At 33.2% G+C, this 24,036-nt stretch overlaps 1 protein-coding gene across 1 annotated transcript in view; it reads left to right on the top strand.

The window, feature by feature from the left end:
• Window positions 1-24,036, top strand: part of CDH19 (cadherin 19) — an 80,403-nt gene that overhangs the window by 53,265 nt on the left and 3,102 nt on the right. Inside the window, exons 10-12 of the mRNA XM_027118721.1 lie at window positions 1,108-1,229; window positions 20,315-20,429; window positions 22,692-22,943. Of these exons, the coding sequence (XP_026974522.1) occupies window positions 1,108-1,229; window positions 20,315-20,429; window positions 22,692-22,943 (489 nt within the window). The remainder of the gene's footprint in view (window positions 1-1,107; window positions 1,230-20,314; window positions 20,430-22,691; window positions 22,944-24,036) is intronic.

Raw genomic sequence — 24,036 nt, 5'->3', positions numbered from 1 at the left:
TAAAATAAAAAAGAAAGATTTAAAATAATGATATACAAATATACAATACCTTATGCTGCAAATTGTTTTTTAGCACTTCACAAAACATCATGTATATTACTTCTAGTTAGTAGATAAATAAAATAATAGTATTTAGTGTTTATTGCTTATTTATATAAGTGATCTTCTAAATGTTTCATATGTATTAATTCATTTAATCTTTATAACAGCTCTATAAGCTTGTTACTAGTATCATTTCCATTTTACAGAAAACCAACTGAGACAAACAGTGGTAAGCATTTTTCTCAAATTGAGAACCAAGATTAAAATACATTTTTAAAGTTCATGATATTACTACATGTGTTACATTGATGCATTCATTTTTAATAAGCATACACAATTTCATAGTTTGGTGGTAATTTATTTCCCCAATCCCTTTTGGGTTACTTCCAGTTGTTTGGTTGGGATGCAAACAATTCTGGAATAAATAAATTGGATTACAGACGCTTATATATTGGTGCCTTGGACTGTAGCATAGGTTTCCCAAACTAATGACTGGGTCAAAGATATGTGTTGTTTAACTTTTACTATCCATTGCCAGATTAGGTTCTAGAAAGGGCTAACATCCCACTATTTTTAATCCTTCCACCATCACTGGCTCTGTGTTTCATATTTAACACAAGGACTAAATTATCATTCTCCTCATTTCTGGTGAGCAAGCGCCTTTGTGAAAGTTATGATAGAGCAACACATCTCAACTGCAGGCACTTTTACCTCCTAGTACATTTGACCATGTCTGAAGACAATTTAGATCATCACAACTAGAGTGGACGGTGCTCATGTACCTGACTATCTCCTTTACTTTTACTACTTTTCCTCAACAGCTCCTACAGTCCATGGCAGATACAAGGCACTGGATTAACACTGGTTGAGCTGAATGTGTTGAGAACATTTTTTCTAGGCTGTATTGTTGATAAATAGATGAATTATATACCTATCCTGTCCTCAGCTTTTATTCAAGTAAAATAAAAATATACCACGTAGCCTCTAATGCAGTTTTCATGACCATTTTTCCCCTAAAGACAGCATTAGCATTCTTTATTTTCATTCCGTTTATTCAATTTGCAGACAGTATAGAACAGAGTTCTCCAGTCCCTGTGTATGTGCAAGTTCTCGATATCAATGATCATGCTCCTGAGTTCTCCGAATACTATGAGACTTACGTTTGTGAAAATGCAGTCTCTGGTCAGGTAAGAATCCATAATAAATTGCCGACGTCAAAACATTGCCTTGTATTATATAGAATAACTTTTGCTATGTATTCCTCCCACTTTGAAATGATAAAAATAAGCGTTATTTAGCTATATTAATTTCATGCTTTAATGCTGTAAATTCTGTATAATTTAAATTTCTTTCTTTTAAAAAAATATATAAACTTCACATTTTCTACTTCCAAATTCCTCAAATGTTTGAAAAATCTGCTAACAGTCAGGATTCAAGAGTAAATCCTTTGTACTTTGTCAGTTCAATAAAGAAAAATTATTTTTTGTGATTCCATAGAATAAATAATTTTAATTAACTTTTATTTTTCCATTCATCATGAAGATAAAGATAAAATGATATATAAAATATATCAGACATCAACACAAATGAAGCTCAATTTCAAATGAATTACTAAGTATGTAAAGACTTATGAAAGCATACTCATTTTGAAATAAATTTTCATTACTTCACAATTTTTTTCACACATTTTCTCATGTGGAGCTTACCTTTTTTCATTTGTAAAATGTAGAGTTTAAATTAGATTCTTCTTTGAGTGTCTCAGTTCCAGTACACAATAACTTTACATTTTTTTAGGTATCCTATTAAATGTCATAAAACATTTTAAAAACTTATAAACTAGTTTTCAAAATACCGAATAAGTATATATACTATAAAATCAATTATTCTAAGTAGGCTTGAATTTATCAATAAAGCTAGCTGAAGACAATTTGGATTTTACATGGGTCTTAAAATGTCTTGTGAAATTTATTCAGCTAAGTTTATGCTAGAATACGTTTTATTCAAATTTTCAAATCTTGCCTATAAGTATTTCCTAAATATTTTTAAAAATAATAAAAAATGATTATAAATATACAAATGAATTTAAACTTAAAATATCTATTTTAAATGGATTTGTACCCAGGGTTTTTGATAAAGTTTTTGATAAAGTGAAAGGTTAACATAAAACTTTCAGAGACTCTCCACAATGCAGCACACTGTCCTCTAGATCCAAAAGCAAACTGATTTAGAAACCTGTGAACATACAACATAGGATAGAAAGATTCAAAAACAGAATGCAAGTGAACTGGGACCCATCGCTTCTATAGACACTGGGCTTAGACATCTCTTTAAACTTGGTGTTACAAATAGATCTATGCTTAAAAATTTGATATATCTAAATTTCTCAAGCATTTCAAACATACCTGGTTACCTGGACACATCAACAAATAGGCAACTTTTTAAAAAATCACGTAAATAATTCATGTAAATCTAATAAATGATACTTTAAATGTAGTAACTCAGTTGCCTTAAAAGTCACATAATTTGGGGAATAATCAATTTATCTTACAATTTTCTAACCTATACATATTTACATATGTCAGGTAAATTATATTTTTACAATTATTATAAGTAGTACTATATTTTATAGTTATATATGTCAAATTTAAAGTATAAAACTAGTGTGGTTTGTTGTTTTACATACTTTACGTAAATATGAATATATTCAGAGTACCCCATTGACGGGACAATGTAGACTCAAACTTAAAAAAAAATAGGCTTAATTTACTTCATACGCTATACATTTCTTTCTGTAAATGTCCTTGGTGGTAAGTCCACTTACCCAACAAAATTGCATGTTCAGCAGTCTTGACCAGGCTGAGTTGAGCAGAAGATTTGGGAATGCAACATGATTTACACAGTAAAAGACTTAGACCAGAGCTCTAGCTCATGGTGATAAATGCTTCTAGAATAATGCTACCTATGTCCAATGACTACACTGGAACTTTTATCCTAACTCCTCAATTGTCATTTATAATAACAATCATAATTTAAAATGCTTATAAAAACCTTTTGCAACTTTTGCATCATGTGGCAAGATGGAGATATACATTCCTAGTAGGAGCTAGCTCCCTTCACTATTGCATTAGAATCCATTCATGTATTTACTGACTCAGTGGACCTTTCATTCTTTTCACAGACCCTGACTCTTAGGCAAGAACTCAGAAGTCAGTACATTTATAATATAGCAGAATAATCACCTTTTTTGAGAAATGAGTGTTTGTTTTTTCTACTCATTGCTCACTGACAGTGAAAGCATGATCATAAGAATCTTTGGACATTAGGTACAGAGGAAATAATAGCAGAAGGCAGAGCAGTTGAAATTTCCTACAGCACAGTTTTCTGACTTCAGTGTTAAAAAAAACTTCAGTGGTTTTTCCAAAACTAGCACATAAAAGTGCAAAACTCCCTGGCCTCATATTTATCACTGTCTGATTTGGTCACAATTTGATCTACCTTGATTTAAAAAAAAAAATCTTGTTCATACTCTGAACTGCTTGTTTTTTAAAGCATAGATAACACTTTCTAATTTGTAGTTTTGTTCATATCAACTCTCCTTTCTGAAATGTCTTTATCTAATTCTGTTTAAATTTTAACTATATTGCAAACTGAACTCAAATTTACCATAAGTAATCTAACCAATTTTAAACAAATAAATAATGTTGACAATGTCCCACACATGATTCTAGCAAACACTATAGCATTAACCCATTTAATTCTCAAGAAATATATGAGGAAAATATATTACATGCCTCATTTTCCAGGTGAAGAAACTGAGGCCCAGAGAAGTTACTTCCTAAGAAAAAACAGAGAGATATTTTATAACAAGTGCTGGCATCAGAATCCACGCATTTCACCATCATGTTTTTGCTCCCTATCTATACCTAGTTTGAATAGATCTTATACATTTGTCAAACAAGTTGTCTCTAGTTTTGCATGTTTTCTAGATTATAAGATATTTGTGATAAATGAGCAAGTTTATTTTGATATTCTTGATAATAATAATTAGCTGAATATATGAACAGAGCATGAAGACTATGTTTCTTGAAACAATGATACGGTATTTTTCTCTACAATTCTCTGTAGATATACATTTGAATTTATTAGCCTATATGTGATATTTAAAACTTTTAGTGTGTTAAGATCCCTTAAGGAGAGAGGGTAGACAGAGAAAAGACTAAGTCTAAAGACTGAGACCCAGATACTCCGTAGTAAGTACTGGGAGTTGTAAGGAGCAAACCAGGAGAGTATGGGAGCCTAGAAACCAAATAAAGAAAGTGTTCCAAGGGGGAGGGAGTTATTACCTTTTTTATTTACTGCTTACAGTCAGGTAAAAGCAGAAAAGAAAAGGTCCATTCGAATTCAACAATTTGGGACTTACTAGAATATTTGTAGGTAAGAAAGTATATGATGTCACCCAGGAAGAAAATTATAAAGTGAGAATATGAAAGAACATAGGGCAGAGCCTTTGGGAACAGCAATATTCAAGGATTTGCTAAAGGAAGAGAAGCCTGCAAAAGATACTAAGTAGGTGTGACCAGTGAGGTAAAAAGGAAACAAAAAGATTTTTGATGTGGACATGCATAGAGGTGATAGTTTTTGAAGGAAGAAGTATCAATAGCCTCCATTCCCACTATTTCAGGGGAAAAAACAGCTCTCACAGTTCACCATTTGGTCATTTACTTAAAAAAAATGTATTTTATAAACAATTCACAGCTATATAAAGAGACAGTGCCAAACAACTTTATTAAAATGTGGCAAACCAAAATTGCACCGGACGCTTGTTAAGGATGCCAAGGAAGATGTTATTCAAGATTATTACAAAAGGTTCAGACTATTGCAGTAGGGGAGAGAGAACTTAAATCTATTGAAACCAAAAGCAGGAGAGTTTTTAAACACTGGTGTGAGCTAGTGAAAACGTCCTGGAGGGCACGTCAGCAGAGAGGTTGGTCAATGTGATTAGACCATCTACGTTTGCTGATTGACTCTTGCAGAAGTTAGGCTCCCGATCTCCCATAGAGACCGGGAGATAGGGGCCCTGTCTTTCTTGATGATTACATTTCAGAGGAATGGTTTCCAGGTCCTTGAGAAAGACCATCTGGCATTATAAAGTGAGAAAAGGCTGGGAGAAGATTTATCTCTATTCCAAAGGGACAGAGAAAGATTTTGTGATTAGAAGTTTTCTAGTGTAATTGTTCTAAGAAAATGTACATCAGGAGTCTCTAGTCAGGAAGAAATTTGTCTGAAACTGAGTCAAGCTGAGGGGAATGTTATGACCCTCCTGATCAAATGTTAATAAAATGCAAACATGGCAAATACATATTTGTCAATATATAATACTTTGAGAAGTTTTAAAAAATCTTTTACAGCTCATATTTTTGCTGGAGAATGGCTATCTTCTTTGTTCCATGATTGCAGAGCATTTAATCTTTAGATTTATAGAAAGCAAATAGCATAATCAATCTACTTAAAAAGAAATATTCTATTGCATCGTTTTCCTTCCAGTTACATTTGGATACATTCTGTCTTCACCAATTTTCAGGATAAATCAAATATATTTTGCTGCAAAATTTTTGTATAGATGAAAAAACACTGTCACATTTAATTTTAGCAAAACAGAACAGCCCAGATTCTCATTAAAAAATATTCTGTAAGGAAGTCCTTCCTATTGAATGACTAAAAGGGTGATTACTTTATCCTTAGAATCATATTGTTCACTCATTGATTCTTGATTTTGAAAATATTCATGTGTTCTGTCTTCATCTGAGGACTCACAGTCTAAAGCTTTGTTTACATGATCAGTTTCACCATCTTCTTGAGTCTATAGTGCTGGCTTCTGCTTTTGGTATTCATCTTCTAATTCACCTAAGAACTGTGAAATATCTTCCTCTGGCAATTTTATTTTCTTTGTCATTATGGATGTAAAATTTTAAATTTGAATTTTCTACTGTTTTTAATGAAGAACAATATCAGACTAAAAAGTTAGTGTATCATTGCTTTTATATCTTTTTTGAAAGATGATGCAATACTTTGAGCAATACATTTACAAAGAAGAGAATGGTGCAATGGGAAAATTTATTTTATTGTTGCATCAACCTTCTAGACCATTCATCATACAAGTTTTATATAAGTTTTGAAAAGCACATTGGGAAAACTTTATGAGTAATGGTGAAATTTGTAGGATGATGAAATAGGCATAAAAAGAATCATATCACTAAGTTCTTATAATGTATCCTAGATCTATAAAAGTATCCAGTGTGACCATTCAGTAATTGAAGATAGGGTTAATTTATTTATTTAAAGATAAATTGATATTTCTTTATTATTTGGACACTTCTAAGAATTAAAAAAATGAAATACCAATGTTTAGAAATAAGTAAAACTGCTCAAAAAGTAACACAAATACTAATTTTTGGTTCAATGAACTCTAAAACTATACTGAGAGTTAAACTCTGCTGTGGAAGAAAAATGTCCATTGGATGCAGTGGCATAGAGTTCTCTTATGACTTGCTAAGAGTTTACATGTAAACCAACATTGAAGATCTATGAAATTCTATATTTTTATAATTTTAGAGATGTGTATATTATGCTTCAAAAATTTAGGTAACTCTTTCAGCATCATATAGCTTATAAGTGGTTAAGCAGGAATTATTTGTGTCAATCTCCAAGAATGATGCTCATTTTAACTATGCCCTTCTAATCATAAAGACTAGCTATCCTTAGATTACTTGCTCAATCCAAAGAGAAATAGGAAAAACGTTTTTCTCTTTCTGTACTCATAAGTAATTACATTTACAAGTTTAAGGACAAAAATTAAAATAAGGTCAATACAGCTGATCCTCACCTCCTTCCCGGAATGTGTACTGCTCAAATTCAGAATAAGTCACATTGATCAGCCCTATATTACAATCAGTTTCCTTTAAGGAGGAAGGCCAGAAATCATCAAATAGTTCTTAGAGGGCTCATAGATGTCACTGTCAAACCTAGGAGTTTTTCCCAGGTCTATATGTACCTGAAAGAATGGTACATAGCATGGGTACCTATAATGTTCTTCCACTCAAATTCAAATGGACTCCAAAAATTCCCACTGGCACTGCTACATACACTATGATTTATGAATTGAAATCAGTTCAATGGACGGACAATTTGAGTTCTGCCAATATGTGCAACATTACCATACGTACTTTCTTCCTAGCACATGGCAATGACCTTATTTTAATAACATGGAAAAAGAAAAAATAATATGGGCATTAGGGCTATCATGGCTCCTGGATTGTCACGGTTTCCCCCATGTTTTCTTAGATGTTACATGTGGAATCAGACTAACTTACACTCATATTTCTGGTCTGAAATTTACTGGGTAGGCTTCCTTCAAGTACAACTAAAACAAAGCACCAAATATTAATACATACCTCCCAGTGTACCAATACAAACTTTCAAAACTGCTGTTAATTTCTTACTCATTCCTAAAAGTTTGATAGTAATGTGTGAACGTTAAAACTTAATGGATTAAGCTCTCAGAAAATATTTGCTTTAAAAGATAGTAAAGCATATCTTGTGTAACTGAATGGTTTTTATGTAGAAACCATAATTAGTTTAAGTTTTATATCTATATAAATAAGTTTCATAAAAACATTACAAAGGGTAGTAAAAGTTACTTGTTTATCATAATCTTGACAACAAAACCAAATGGTGCTGATAAGTGAAATATTGTTAAGAGCATTCTGTTTAAAATTTTTCAGAGGGAATTTTTTTTATTAAAAATAAAGAATAAATAATCAATAAAATAAGGAAGTGGCTGCACCATCAAAACATAAAATGAGAACTATACATGTCACATAGTGTAAATTCTGGCTTAAGCCGAGAGAAGATGAAGAAACAGCATATACTTCCCCAGATGGCAAACAGGAAATTTGGGTGGTGAAAGCAGAGAGGAAAGAATCTCACCTTTTGATTGCAGTTGAGAAAGGGAATGTAATGAGAAAGAGGAACCTTTTGCAATACACCTCTCAGCCTGAGGTTCCCCAAAGTTAATTGCTAAGAATAAAATATAGAGAATATGTAATTTAGAAAATATTGGAGTAAGAAACATAAAACTTCTTAATAGTAAAATCTGAGGGGAGACTTTGTGCCAAGGACAATAGACTTGGTGTGAATTTGTTTATACTAAGAATCCCAAAGTGAAGTTCACTCTTTTTTCTCCCACACACTCTCCTTCCCCACACCACACACACAAAGAAAAGTCCTCTTTGATGTTCAAAAAACCCAGAGCCATGCTAGTTTAAAAAATAAATACATGTGTGTTTGCATGGGTACACATACATACACTCAAGTAAAAACAAAAGAAAAGAATGTAAGCAATCTATATCACAGATTTATAAATGGGCAATGTTAAGAAAAATTTATCTTGAGAATTTGTATCCGTTTCTGTGTACTTTAGACACGACCTATTAGTCTTTGATTGCTTTCATCGTTTTTGGTACAGCAATATGTTCTAGGCTCTGCCACTTACCAATTTATTGCTTCCTAGCTGCACATTCATCCTTCACTACCTGCTTAAAAAGAACTGGCACTGTGAAACTATGATAATGGATTGGCCCATTAGAGCATCTTTTATTGTGAGTGCAAGGTTGAGTCTTGTCAATAAAGGGCACTGAATGCACATTGCAGGAGGAAAAGGGCTCCTCTTCCTGGTTCTATGTGTGTAGCATTTTTGCTTTTCCCTTTCTCATGCTGAACGGTTGACCAGCTAACTGGATGTGTGGAAATACATGTATTGCTTTGCCTAGCCACAAGTATGGTTCCCAAAGTCCCAAATGTACATTCCCTTGGCAACCGTAGGACTCCAGCCCAGGCCAGAGGAGGTCTTACAGCCCTGCCAGTGTCGTCACTGTGTGCTCCAGGCCTTGCACCTGCAGTGGTCTCCCAATTCCCTCTACATTTCCAACCACCAGCCCACTTGTACCCTGGAGGATTATCCATGTTTGCCTGGAGAATGTGGACTGGTTCTAGCCCAGTAAATTCCTTTGCCCTGCGTGCAAGATGCCGCAACCACACCTCCTCCAAGGACATCTGAAGCTTGTCTCCCTTCCACATTTTTCTGTCCTTAGGTGATCTCACTGAACCCCAGAGTACCCTTTGGAGTTCTCATTACATCTTTATAGTTACTCCCCTATTATAGCTTAATAATTCTTTATAGTAAACTTCCTTCATTTAAATTACTGTCTCTCTCAATTGGAAATAGACTGATACATAGGATTATTTTATATTTCCTGTTCAAGATCTCAAATCAGTTATTTTTCCAAGATTCTGTGATATTTTTAGTGGAGAATTATAGAAAATGTAGATTCAATATCTAAATAAAATTGGGATATCTGTCCATGTAAACCAAGGAAAACCCTGCTCTCTCTTTCTCTTACCCTACTATCTTAGCTCTCTTCTTCTCTCTCTCTCATATTTTTAATAGTATTGAAGACCACTGTAAGGAAAACTCCATCTCATTTTGTTATTTCTTTGCAAGTTTCTTTATTTTCTTCAGTTATGTACAATTAATATATTTTAGAGAAAGATACGTATGATAATTTTCAGAGGTCCTCTTTAATTAGAACACATAAATATTTAGAGGTAAATAATTTTTTCTCAAATTGCAAAAGATAATCCCACTTATATTTCAGCACTAGTTAGGATAGTTCTGCCATAAATGTGTGTACAATATATATGTATACAGCTATGGCAAATAACGTGGGCTTTTTGACCAAAATACTTCATCTAAATGTCTAATAGAGACTTGAATCCTAGGACTAGTACAAGACTCTCTATTCTTAAATGTAATAGAATTAATATGAAAAATATTATAAGGTGATGATACCCAAAAGATAAAAAATCAATTTTACATAACACACACTCTCAGAAACTTAAAAGACAAAGGATGAAGAAGCAAATTCTATTTAAAAAATAAAATGATTGAAAACAGTGTCAAATTTAGTAAATGTTTTCCATTACAAGTAAATATATTCACAAATCCTATACATTTTTGGTATATCAATAAATTTTAATTAAAAATAAAGGCAAAAGATAGAGGGAAAATAATTATTTGCAAAAACTGAAAAAAAAAGTGCTTCTGTTATTAACATATAAGAGGGCATGCTGATTGATAAGAAATCTTCTTATTAAAAGCTGGTTCCTTGATACTGCTGTAGTAACTGTCTTTTGGAAATACTATGAATAAATTTGTCAATAAATAAATATCCAGGTACTTTGTATCCAAAACAGATGACATGTTAATGATTTGTCAATGTGAATGTTTTCTCTAGAATATAGTGGTCCTATTGAAGTTTATCCAAATCATTTTCTATAATATGTATTACTATAAATTAATCTATTTTTCATTTTTATCAAAACCACATTTTACTGTATAGTCTTTTATAATAGAATCTACTACTAATATTCATAGGAAGTGAACATTTTTAATAAATTGATTTATAGAAAACATATTTGTAAATTACTTATGACTATAGAAATACCAAGTGAGTATATAAAAATGAGTATAAAATATAATTTAAGCATATAGATAATTTTACTTAATTTAGGAAAAACAAACAAAATGAAAGATGTTTTGGAATACCAATTACCTAATAAATCACCTTAAAACCAATAAAAGAAAAGCATTCTTTCTAATTAGCTCTTAGATTATTAGAACAACCAGACTAATGAGTCTTGAAGTAGCACAATTTGAAACAATTAGATTCCAGAACAATCAGTGTCATCCTGTAAAAGCAACATTTTCCCTTATCTTTATTTTGACATCAAGATTATCAAATTTTTAAAACTTGGGTTCAAAAACAATTAGGGAAAAATGCTTTGAATTGTGAAACTTGTTTTTTAAAGCTTATAATGTGACTATGTGTATAAGAATTCATGAGATTTTCCATGAGCTTTGCTGGTTCGTTTTTTGTAGTGCAGATCTATGAATAGGTAGGAAGGGCAAAAGTATCGCATTTTAAAATTATTAAAAATTTTCCAAACAAATTTCAACCAATATATCTATTTCTTAAAACCATGTTCTATTATATATACAATATTTTCTTGATTATCTCAAATCGGGATTTGATTGTTTTACAAACATTGGTAATTTGTTAATGAATTTATTTTGAGATACTGAAGATTGCTTAACTGTGCTAGAACGTCAGAAAACGAAACAACAAGCCATTTTCTTTCCAGCTAATTATCATTCTTGGCATCAAAGTGACCACAGAGTCAAAAAAAGAAGTATTTATTAACTCAGGCTTCTCTAGGTTTTTTTTCTCTTTTTTGAGTGGCATTGTCTACTACATTTTTTTTTTTTTTTCGGTACACGGGCCTCCCACCGCTGCGGCCTCTCCTGTTGCGGAGCACAGGATCCGGACACGCAGGCCCAGAGGCCATGGCCCACGGGCCCAGCCGCTCCGCGGCATGTGGGATCCTCCCGGACTGGGGCACGAACCCACGTTCCCCGCACCGGCCGGCGGACTCCCAACCACTGCACCACCAGGGAAGCCCTCTACTACACTTTTAATTTAGTCTTAAGCAATACATGTACACTGCTTTCCAATGATAACTGTGTGTATTTGTGTAAGTTTGATGGATTTGCTTCTCTTAGCATTTGAGAAAAAATGAAAAGGGTAGCAAAATAATTTTTCTTCCTTTTATTCTCTACCTGTTGTCCTTTGTTTTTTATTTGTTGTGTCTTGTTTTGTTTCATGTTTTTGAGAGACAAAGTGGTCCTTTAGAGAGGATTGCAATGAACGTTTGTTTTCTAGTGTTAATTTGGGGCATGGTATGGACTGATTGGTATTTTTTATTGTCTAAAAATCAGTTATGTAATTCAAATATGTTTCCCCTCCTGTGGGAATGAAACATCAATAACGACAGTTAAGCAGCAATAATAGAAAGATCGCCTGGCGTGATAGCAAGAGAACTTGACTAAACTCATCCACACTAACTGATTTCAGTGATAATCTAACCATGCTGAATACTGGTCTCATATGAAAAAGAATGATACAACTTTTGCTCTACAAAAGGGTTAGTAAAGATAAAATACTTTAAAAATACTATTAAATGAGAAAATTGGTAGAATTGAACTTTATTCAAAGTAATTTTGTAAATACTAACAGCAGCAAACATTTAAGAGTAGTGTCATACATTACAAGTTCTTAACATGGGGCCCATACCTTCTAAAGAGATTCTGATGAGCTATGAGTCGTCTGTGCACACTGGATAGTGCATAGAAACAACACTGTCACTGTGTATGCAGATGAGGGTGGAAGCAGGTCAATGTCTCTCATTCAATGCTTAAAGGAAACCATTACTTATAAAATAAAAATTGAAAGTTACAAAAACCAATATAAACATATTATTGATGTTGGTTTTTTTTTTTTTTTGGAGTTTTTTTGGTCAGATTCTTGATTTATTTTGATTGGTTTGAAACATTAAGCTTTTTTTAAATCTCTGGAGTAATAATTCAATAAATTGCATTTATCATTTTTCTTTCTTTAAGTTAATATTTGTTTACCAAATTATTTTATTTCAAAACTATTGTTTGAAAGACAATGAAATGATGCCTTTGAGAATGCAAATCAAGAAAAAGAAAGAATAATTAGATAAATAGGAGTAAAAATTAAATCCCTGTTTTATAATATGATATTTGTGTGTTCTAATAATTTGAAAATCTGGATGATATGAGCAGTATTGGGGAGAAGATACACAAATACATTTAAATTCTCAAGTCTTTTCAACAAATTTTACTGTTGCAAATGGGTATTCATAGGGAGGAAATGGAAAACTCTACCTTAACCTCACACCTTATACAAAGATTATTTCAAAATGTATCATATATTTAAATGTCAACCTAAAGCAACAAAACTTTTAGAAGCAGAGGAGAAGAAATTCTCTTCTATGGCTAGGCAAAGAGTTCTTAAATATGTCACCAAAAGCCCAATCCATAAGAGAAAACATATTCAGTATTTTTAGGAGAATAACAAAACAATATTTTAAAACCTATTAATATTTTCCTTAGATATAGTGATATAGTATACACGTAATGTAAAAATATGTGTAAACTTTTCATTTGATGCTAAGAAGTCCTTTGAGAAAAACTTAAATTTTGGATTACAAATAAAATGAGTCAAAATGCAGACATAATATAAATAGTAAGAATGAAATAGTATACTCAAATCAATAGTCAAAATCTCACTTAATACTGAAACACACATGGTAGCATAATTTAAAACAGTAATGAGAAAGGAATTCCTGCTTTCCACACTATCAATGCATAGTGTTCTGAAGCTTAGGTCCACACAATAATATATAAAATACATACAAAACAGAGTTACTGGAAAGAAGAAAATTTATTTGAGAAGGTAAGATTATCTAGTAAAATACTGACAAATAAATATGACAGAATTTTAAATTTTCTTAAAGGCACATTTTAAAATATTTTTAAAAGAGGAGAGGTTGCTACCCAACAGGCATAAGGTTTCCATTAAGCTGGGTGAATAAGCTCTAGAAATCTGCATGCGACATTATCTCTATAGTTAACGATACTTAAAAATGTGTTAAGAGGGTCGATCTCATGTCAAGTGCTCTTATCACGAGTAAAGTTTTTAGTATGTCAAAGAGAAACTGATGAAATTAATTTTAATATTTATTTGACACAATATATACAGAATATTGTGATTTTCACATGTAATGAATTAAAAATCAAAAGGGATATATTTTATATGTTTTTTCATACTATGAAAATCACTCCCATCCCATTTCCCACAGGCTCAAACAGCTGGACAAGATGACAAGTTAAAAGGTCTCCTATATCTATCTGCTTTGGGTAGATAATAACATTCATTATAGAAAATCAAAATACCAGAATAGCTGCACTGTATTCTGGAGGAAATCAGACATTTCCTTAATGACCTATGTGGGTAAACAGAAGTTTTATTTCTCTTCTTACTGTGTAAATGGCCAGAATGGGGAGGAGAGGAAGGAGAAAATTTTTCATTGGTTTGCAAAATGTGAATATAATAAATGAGCTGACGTTAGGGCAATTTGTCTTTTCTGTTTAGTGTAAATAGTTATTTTTCAAATTAATGATTCCCATTATCTTGACTTATACCAAATCTCTTTTCCAGAAGTAAAGTGTAATAGCAGTGATTTTTAGATTCTTTCATACCAATACACTGTCTAATGTAAAGACATTTACATTGTCTCCATGTAAAAGTATTCTTTTGACTAAATTTCTGTGATCTCACAGTGTGATCCCTGGTTTCTCTTCATCTTCCTTTCTCTCTTGTGTCCTATACTTTTCATTTTTTTCAGACTCACTCTTCCTGCCATCCTCCACAAATATGTCTTAAATACAGTTCATATTCAAGTGACTTCTAGATCTTTATGCCAGTTCTTTCTCTTGTATTTTAAGCTATAGGTCCAACTAATTAGATAAAATACTTACTCGGGTGTCCTATGGTCACACCAGATTTGTTCCCAAGCCCGCCTTTTTTTTACAGTGTCCCCAGCAAAATTACTACGGTTCACCAAGTCGTGCAAGAAAGACAAATGGATATTATCGTTAATTCTTTCTAGGCTTTTATTCTTTATATCCAATCAATCATTAAGTTCAGTTGATTCCATCTCCTAAATTTTTCTGTCATCTGTCATCGTACCCTATCCCCACTCTTACTAAGCTCACAAGGGCCAGCAACACTTGCGCAGTGAACCTTAGTTCTGCTGAGGGACGTTCCTGTAAAATCAAATGTTGAATTACCCGATCTCACAGCCGACATGCAGAGATATACTACGGTTGTTCATTAGTTATCGTTAGGTAAGCCTGTAGGCACGTAAACCGCTTCTATGACAGTCAGTTTTAAGTTTTGCGGCAATGGTCAGAAGAATATATTGTGTGCCTTCTTAGAAATGATAAAAAGACCTTACTTTGGTGATATCGACCTACCCTTAGAGAAAATTGGGGACCTGGGAAACTGTATCTCCATCTGGAAGCATGTTGTACCATCTTCAGTTTATGCAAACACTTCAGTAATTTATATGTACTTTCTCATTTAAAATAACTTACATCCTATCACTGATTGTTGCTGTCTTTTTGTATAGCACATCTAGGAGTTTTGTTTACCAACCGGTTGCTCCCAAGCTTGCTAACTAGGTCTTCTATTTTCATACCCACACTAAGGATGTCCATAGAATGAGCCTTTTAAAATGCAAAACTTCCCCCAATAATTTGGGATTCTAAATAAAAATACTTTTGTCTTTCCCAGTTTAAAACTTGTGAGTGGCCATTGGTGTGAAGTCCAAACTCTGTAAAATGCCCTCCTTAAATAAATGTTTGTGTGGCCACCAATCAACTCTGAAGTAAAATCTAATTTCAGTTTAGATGCCAGGTCCTCTGACCCCAAAAGTTTAAGTATTATGTACTTTAGGTGTTTTATTATATGCTTTTATTCTGTACTTTAGGTATTAGGTCCTTACTCAACACTCTAAGTTTGCAGTCCTGCTTCTACCTCTATTCCACTAGAATGTAAACAGTGGTGAGAGAGACACTCTTGACCCCAGCCACCATGGGACACCCAGACCTGAGATGACATGGCATGTTCCAAGTGTCAATGAAATATTTGTTAAATGGATACATTTGGGATATTAATTAGATATTTTCATAATTTAATTTTAAATTTATATATGATGTTATGTGAACTTATAAAGAATGATTAAAATTTAATTCGTCAAAGGAAAATAAAAAATAAATATATTGAGATAAAAATCTAATAATGTATAATTTGTAACAGAATATGGGTAGATTTCTACAAGTTAATGGCAAAACATTGCAATATCTATGGCTTTTAAATACATCTAATAAAATTTTGTGAAAACTTATTTTTTTAAAACAGAGTAGCTCTGCCTCTGTCTAGGACCAAAATATTAGAGTATCATGAGCATCTCAACATTTTTCCCCTAAAAACATTCTAAACAAAGAAAGAAAACAGACTACAGACTCAGTTATCTTGTGGCTCTATTATTTTATTAATTAGCACTTTGACCTTTTGAACAGGTGTTCAACAACCTTTTTGAATTCCATAGATTTATTTTGTCAAACAGATCTGATTTGGAATCTGATTTGGAAGTACTATAAGAAGTGACGGTCTTAACTAGATAAGCAATTTTTTTTTTTTTTTTTTAGATAAGCAATTTTGATAAGATTTTTAAAAATCCTTCCACATATTCATTTACTGCAACTCCCACTTTTTGGTTAATTAATATAGCTTGCATTGAGAGAAATTATTTATTAAGCACATTTCAGGGAATTAATAATTTACGTCAATTTATACTCAGTACCTGTGTATTGATTTATAGTTTATAATTCAATTTATAGTTCATAATAATTCAAAAATGTGTTCCTCAACTAACCTTGGAAGTAGATTTCACTGATATCTGCCATTAGAGGTAAGGAAACAGAGTCAATTGAGTTGTTTGCTCCAAATCACAGTATATAACACTTGCTTATTGACTAGCTTTCAAAAAATTGCATGTTTAACAAAGGCCATACCTATAGTTTGTGGAGAAATGAGTATTGGACTGATTTAAAATCAGGCTATTTAATCTGGGAATGACATTTTAGTAAGCTGGTCCATGGGTGCCTCTTTAAAAAAAAAGCCGTAATGAAAGGTAATTAATAGAAGGAAAATAGTTATGTCTTCCTTGATTATCTTTAAATATCTTACAATTTTATTTGTCAATTATATCTAAATAAAGTTGAAAAAAGGGCTCTGGGGGGCACATATACTACTCATATTTCACACCAGCTGTTGCATCAGCTTACATTCAAATTCTGACCCTGCAATTTTACCTACCTAAGATATATAACTGACTTGAAGCTTAATATAAGAAAATATAAAGTTGGGACAATGATAAGGTTTATTCCACAAGATTGTTGCAAAGATCAGCTATGGTAATATATAGGACAAACCCCGGCCAATAGGTAAGTTCTCAGTGAAAGGTGGTTATTGTTAGGTTCTGTATGCTTACAAAATATATTTCCATTGTAGACTTCAAAGTAGTATAGACAGGAAATCACATGTACTGTGTCAGAGGGAAATTGGACAAAATTCTGCCCAGAGAGCAAAGAGAAATGAAAAAGCTACAGTTTCAGAATTTGTCAAACACAGCTGTTCTTTGTATGAGCTTTGCATTTTGATTTCTTTGCTTCTCTCATAAATGTATAAGGCCAGAGATAGGCTCCAGGTAAGTAGATATAAGTATATAGTTTAGAAATCTAACCAATGCAACAAATAGGGATTTTTCTTAGAATTTTATTTTAAAATTAAAATGAAAAACTTTCCATTGTTATATTAAAATAAAAAATCAATATCCTCACTCAAGGCTTGAAGGTAGGGCTTCCCTGATGGCGCAGTGGTTGAGAGTCCGCCTGCCGATGCAGGGGACACGGGTTCATGCCCTGGTCCGGGAAGATCCCACATGCCATGGAGTGGCTGGACCCGTGAGCCATGGCTGCTAAGCCTGTGTGTCCGGAGCCTGTGCTCCACAACGGGAGAGGCCACAGCAGTGAGAGGCCCGTGTACCGCAAAAAAAAAAAAAAAAAAAAAGACTTGAAGGTATATTAATGTTGACCCCTTTTTAGAGATTTGCGTTTTCAAGAAAAATATACGTGTTCGAGGTTGGTTCAATAGAATTAATGATACCCACTATGTGACTGATTCTATTATGTCAGTGGGCTCCTATTTTTGTAAAGTGGTGGAACCCAATAAAACATATGGAAACCCAGTTTACAAAGCAATTTATAAGTGGAGGTATGTTCATTGAAAAAGGCAGGAGAAACCTGTACATATTCCATTTACCTATACATATGTATAGGGTAGTTTGGTTTTTTTTTTAACATCTTTATTGGAGTATAATTGCTTTACAATGGTGTGTTAGATTCTGCTTTATAAGAAAGTGAATCAGTTATACATATACATATGTTCCCATATCTCTTCCCTCTTGCGTCTCCCTCCCTCCCACCCTCCCTATCTTACCCCTCCAGGTGGTCACAAAGCACCGAGCTGATCTCCCTGTGCTATGCAGCTGCTTCCCACTAGCTATCTACCTTATGTTTGGTAGTGTATATATGTCCATGCCTCTCTCTCGCTTTGTCACAGCTCACCCTGGTAGTTTGGTTTTTAAAGTATTTTAAAATATATACAAAGTCAAAATCTCTCTAGTGTTCTTGAGCCTTCATACAGGAAAGAAAAACATTTTCAACATTTAGTCAGAGGCATGTGTCTAAAACAGGAAGTCAGGTAGTAAGATAAATTATTCCTTGTCTAAACATCAAGGCTGCATATGCCAACAAGATAAACGTGATTTTTTTACAATTTGCTATCCATCTTAACTGAGCAAATATATATATAACAAGATTACTCACAGTATTCAGGACACCATCCTATGCAAATCCCAACAAGACAATGTTTTCCCGAAGAAAACACGTAAAAATGTGTACGGCTTATATGACAAGCACTTTGACAAGCTAAGACATTGAATCCTAAAAATGAATCCTAAAAGTTAAGTATTAGTATCTCCATTTAAAAAAAAATGTTATTGGAGCATAGTTGATTTACAATGTTGTGTTAGTTTCAGGTGTACAGCAAAGTGAATTGTCTGGCGGTCCAGTGGTTAAGAATTTGTGCTTCCAGTGGAGGGGGCACAGGTTCGATCCCTGGTTAGCGACCTAAGATCCCACATGCAAGCCGTGCAATGCGGACAAAAAAATTAAAAAGTTAAAAAAAAAAGTATCTCCAGTTTTTAAGCTTAGAAAATTAAGTGGTAAAGGCAGAATTCAGAGTATCAGACTTCCAAGTCCTTGCCCTTCGCCCTGGCTATACAAAATCTTATAATAACCCAGAATAAAATAATTATCCTCATACGATGAACATTTATTATTGTAGGCATGAATTGAATAAAAATGTTTTCTTTTATTAGATTATTTAATTAACATTACATGATTATGATTTAATTAAGAACGTGTTATGAGGGAAAAGATAAATCAATGTAGAGAAATAATGTACAAATTGCATTAGTTTCACAAGGTTCTTTATGCATGTGGGGAGATACCCTTTGAAGTGTAACATTATAAATTATGGGTCTGTCATCTTGTAACTAAGGATATTTTTGTTTGACACATTGTTAAAAGCACTTTCATTCTAGAAAATTCAAAACAATAACTTCTATAGTCAATTTACTTTAATTTCCAGAATTAATCACAATCTCATTATTTGATCTTGACAGCACATCTCTTTTTTGACAATAATTAACTACTTGACTGACACTTTCATGTCTTGAAAGCAAAGAACTAATTGTCGTTTGTTCATAGTTGCATTATTTCACTTTTTTATGATCTGAGATAGAAAGAGGGATTTATTTGACGTGGAACACTTTTCCTATAATCTTTGTGGGTCAAGGAAATCATGTACATTGCCCCTAAGCTTTAAATGCGTTACTTCCTCAAATCAATTTAAAAGCTCATTACTTTAGCAAATACTCTAGTAAGACAATAAGCTTACCACAGCTATGCTGTCAATATAAGCAGGAAATATATAACTTCAGCAAATCATAATGGTTGGTATTCAGATAAGAAAGGGAGAAGGAAAAAAGGAAGGAAGGGAGAAATCGAGGCAGGAAGGATGGGAGGATGTTTTCTAACGAACTTAGCTTATGGAAATCTTCTCCTCTGTTAACAAGAGTTCATTTATTATGTAATATTAAAATGTTCTTTTGAAAGGAGCAAGTAAACATATATATATATATATATATATATATATATGTATTTTTTTTTTTTTTTCTGTACGCGGGCCTCTCATTGCTGTGGCCTCTCACGTTGACGCGCAGGCTCAGCGGCCATGGCTCACGGGCCCAGCCGCTCCACGGCATGTGGGGTCTTCCCGGACCGGGGCACGAACCCATGTCCCCTGCATCGGCAGGCGGACTCTCAATCACTGCGCCACCAGGGAAGCCCCAAGTAAACATATTTTTAACCTGAAAAAATATTTTCATATTCTCCACCAGTTTGAGATATCCTCTGCAATATCCATAAAGATTTTGGTAAAGCAATTTTAATAAAAGCTAATAATAATAAGAATATAATAATGATAATGATCATTTTTCTGAATAATAATATAAAAAACTTATCCCTATCTTTTTCTAGGTGATTCAGACCATCAGTGCAGTGGACAGAGATGAATCCATAGAAGATCACCACTTTTACTTTAATGTATCTGTGGTAGAAAATAACTCAAGTTTTACAATCATAGATAATCAAGGTAATGCCATTCACTCATAATAACTTTCTATCCATTCTTCTTCGAGAATCTTGTTTAATTTTAAGGAAATTTGTAACATTACTTTTTATACTATACCTGAAATATGATAATGTTGAGAAATAAAGCAAGGAGTGGCAATGGAAATTGGAAACAGAACTCAAAGTAGTGTCCTAGGAATATCATTTCCCCATTTCCCACTGGATTTCTTTAAATTAGAAGCACTTTTTCAAGTCATCATTGGCTATAGGCCCCTGTAAAGTCTGAATGACCTTGCAAATATAATTGCAGTTCTGACACCATGGTTCCTTTCACGTCTTCACATAACTCAAACTTCAACCCATGTCTGGGGAAGAAAATGATATATAATCATGTTAGCTTGATTGATTGAAAGATATTTGGAGTCATTAATTAGGAGCTATAAGTATTTGGAATTGGCTTAAGACTATGCTTTTTCCTTCAAAACGAAGTGATTATATCAGCCTGAGAACAAAATGTTCTAAAGGATTTTGTACAGAGGGACAGAATTCCTTTTCCTTCCATATAGAAGGGGAATAACTTTTTACAAAGCCACTCTGTTCTTTTTTCCTTCACTTCAGTAAAATATTTTTTTGTCATTACATGGATTTCTATTCTAATTTTGCTTCATATCTCAAAGATATGAAACACCGTGGGATTCATTACTCAAGCATCTATAACCAAACACCTGCAGCTGTCCTTCCTTGCAACTGAGTTTAAGCTCCATATGAGGGGAGATCTGTTATGGGAGAATAAATGCAGACACGTTCTTTTCCTTTTGCCTTTGTCAAATTCCCCAGTGAAGGAAACTCAAATAGATTTAGGATTTAAAAAAATACAAATATCAATATAAGAAATAAGCTGTGGGTTAGTTTTGTTTATGTAAATATAAAATAAGTTAGTGGGACAAAATAAATATATTGAAACATAAAGAGAATAATTGATTTGGTTTAATGTTTGCAGTTACAAGGAATTTAATGAAATACATACCAAAAATATATAAGCTCTCTCACCTCTTCAATCTGCCTAGTGAATAAAATCACAAGTGTTTTATAGACTTCAAGAGCATGATGGAGAATTAGTTTTTAAAAGGTGATTTGGGAAAAGTCATAAGTAGGCATACATTTCAAAAGACTTCCATTTATTTGCATTTGCCTATTTCAAATTCTTCCATTTATATATTTCCATTTATTTGTTTGTGTCTTCTAAAATTTGTTTGATTGCCACAGAAAATATTTCAGGGAATGCCAATACCAAAAATCAAAGTCAAGGGCTTCCCTGGTGGCGCAGTGGTTGAGAGTCCGCCTGCCGATGCAGGGGACACGGGTTCGTGCCCCGGTCCGGGAAGATCCCACATGCCGCGGAGCGGCTGGGCCCGTGAGCCATGGCCACTGAGCCTGCGCGTCCGGAGCCTGTGCTCCGCAACGGGAGAGGCCAGAACAGTGAGAGGCCCACGTACTGAAAAAAAAAAAAAAAAAAAATCAAAGTCAAGTCGGGGGGAAACACTAGTACTGAGACACAATAAACTGCCCTGGAAAAGACTATTTAGAATAATTTGGGATTGAGGGAAAAGCAATTTCAAATGTGTTGAAGTATATATTGTTTATTTTTGTTAATTTTTTGAATCTTCTGTCTAGGTGAATTAATCAGTACTACCAAGGTTTAACGATTCTCTGAAATTTAAGTAGAAAATGGGTTAATAATGTCAAAGTGAAATGAAACATTCTAATAGAATCTTTTACACCAAGTAAAATGAATTCTTTTGTCTTATTAGTAAATACATTATTTGAGATCACTTGCTGTGATAAGGAGATGACTTGAAAATCTCGTGTATTTATAGTATTTGTGAAAATAATGAGTTTCTACTAGAAAAAGCACTGTCATGAGTATTTAACCCAAATGAAACTGATATTGTCATTATAAATTTAATGCTAGTACCCCCTATTTACTATTGATATCTAATTAAAATGCTGTTTTCTTTTCTGTGTTCCACATGTACATTTCATATATTTATCAAAAAACATTTTGGAACTGATTCATATACTTTATCTAATTTTTAAATTGGGATTTAGGCAGTGTCAAAATCAATAATGACTTTTTGAGTTGATCTCTTGTCTTTTTTATCAGAAATTTGCTCTTCCCTATTTGAACTTATTTGATCTCTACACTGCTGCCTCTAGTACATTTAACTGGTATGAATTTCTTTTGTATTATTGAAAAAATCATGCACATGGATTTTTGTTTTAGATAACACAGCTGTAATTTTGACTAATAGAACTGGTTTCAGCCTTCAAGAAGAGCCTGTCTTCTACGTATCCATCCTAATTGCTGACAATGGAATCCCATCACTTACAAGCACAAACACCCTTACCATACACGTCTGTGCCTGTGATGACACTGGTAGCACGCAGACCTGCAATAATAAGGATCTTATGCTTTCCATGGGATTCAAGACAGAAGTCATAATTGCTATTCTGATATGCATTATGATAATATGTGGTAAGTTGTGTGAACTGAGCATATCTTCATTTATTGACAGTAACATGATAAATATAGAAAAGAGTTAATTCCATTATAATGGTATGTGTGGGCTTGTGTGTGTGTCTGCATTTAATTGCCCTTCTTAATGTGGTACAATTCTAAAATCAAGTGGACTGAATGAAAAATAGAGTGAATATGCACTTCAGGTTGAAAATAGATGATCCTTGAATTCTATGAGTATATGAGTATACTTGTGCCCATCCTTTTAAGAGTGTTTTGGACACACACATTGTAACATATGTAGCAATATAAAAATTAGTAATAATAATGGTGAGATTCCATTGAGTGCTTATTATACTCCAGGAGACTGTCCTAAGTGCTTTACAGAAATTATGCAGTTTGATCCTCAAGATAACCTTAAGAAGTGGCGACTATTATCACCTTCATTGTGTAGATGAAGAAAGTGAAATTCCAAGAGTTATATGGTTTACAAAGGGTCATGCAGCTAGTAAATGAAGTGCTAATATTCCATAACACACCTCTATCCAACCTGACACTGCAGCTCACTGAAGCCTAGGATCATTGAGGAAGTAAATGTTAAGATGAAAAAATGTAAAAGAGAGGGTCTTACTTAAAGTGCTAAACACAAAAGAAATAGTAAAATAGCTCCACCTGTTTTTGTTTGTTTTTGTTGCTGCTGTTGTTTTCACAAGGAGATAAGTTATTCTCATTTTACGGATGAGGCAAATGAGGCCCCAAATGTTTTAGCCAGGCTTTCAAAACTACACGCATCTAGCAAAACATTTTCCCTTTCTTTAACATACCAGTATATATAATCTAAACCCTTCTCTTGCTTTCCCTCATAGCTTCATATCAAAGCCAACACAACTTTACAGAGTGTTGACAGCAATAGTATCAGCCATGGGTTCTGGAATCCCAAACTCACTGCTCAAAGGGACATACAGAATGTTTCAGGATTTGCTTTGCCTTCACTCTTCTCGTCTGTCTCAAAGCTTTCCTCTTTTACCATTCAAAGTTACCCTTCATTTCTACCTAGCTTCAGTTTTTCAAAATTATTTTTAATGATCTTTGATCACAAAACTGAATTTAG

Source organism: Aethalodelphis obliquidens, unplaced genomic scaffold (assembly GCF_003676395.1).
Source record: "Aethalodelphis obliquidens isolate GAN/ISIS:26980383/991018 unplaced genomic scaffold, ASM367639v1 scaffold19, whole genome shotgun sequence".
Lineage (NCBI taxonomy): Eukaryota > Metazoa > Chordata > Mammalia > Artiodactyla > Delphinidae > Aethalodelphis > Aethalodelphis obliquidens.
This window is presented reverse-complemented; position numbering and strand designations above follow the sequence as displayed.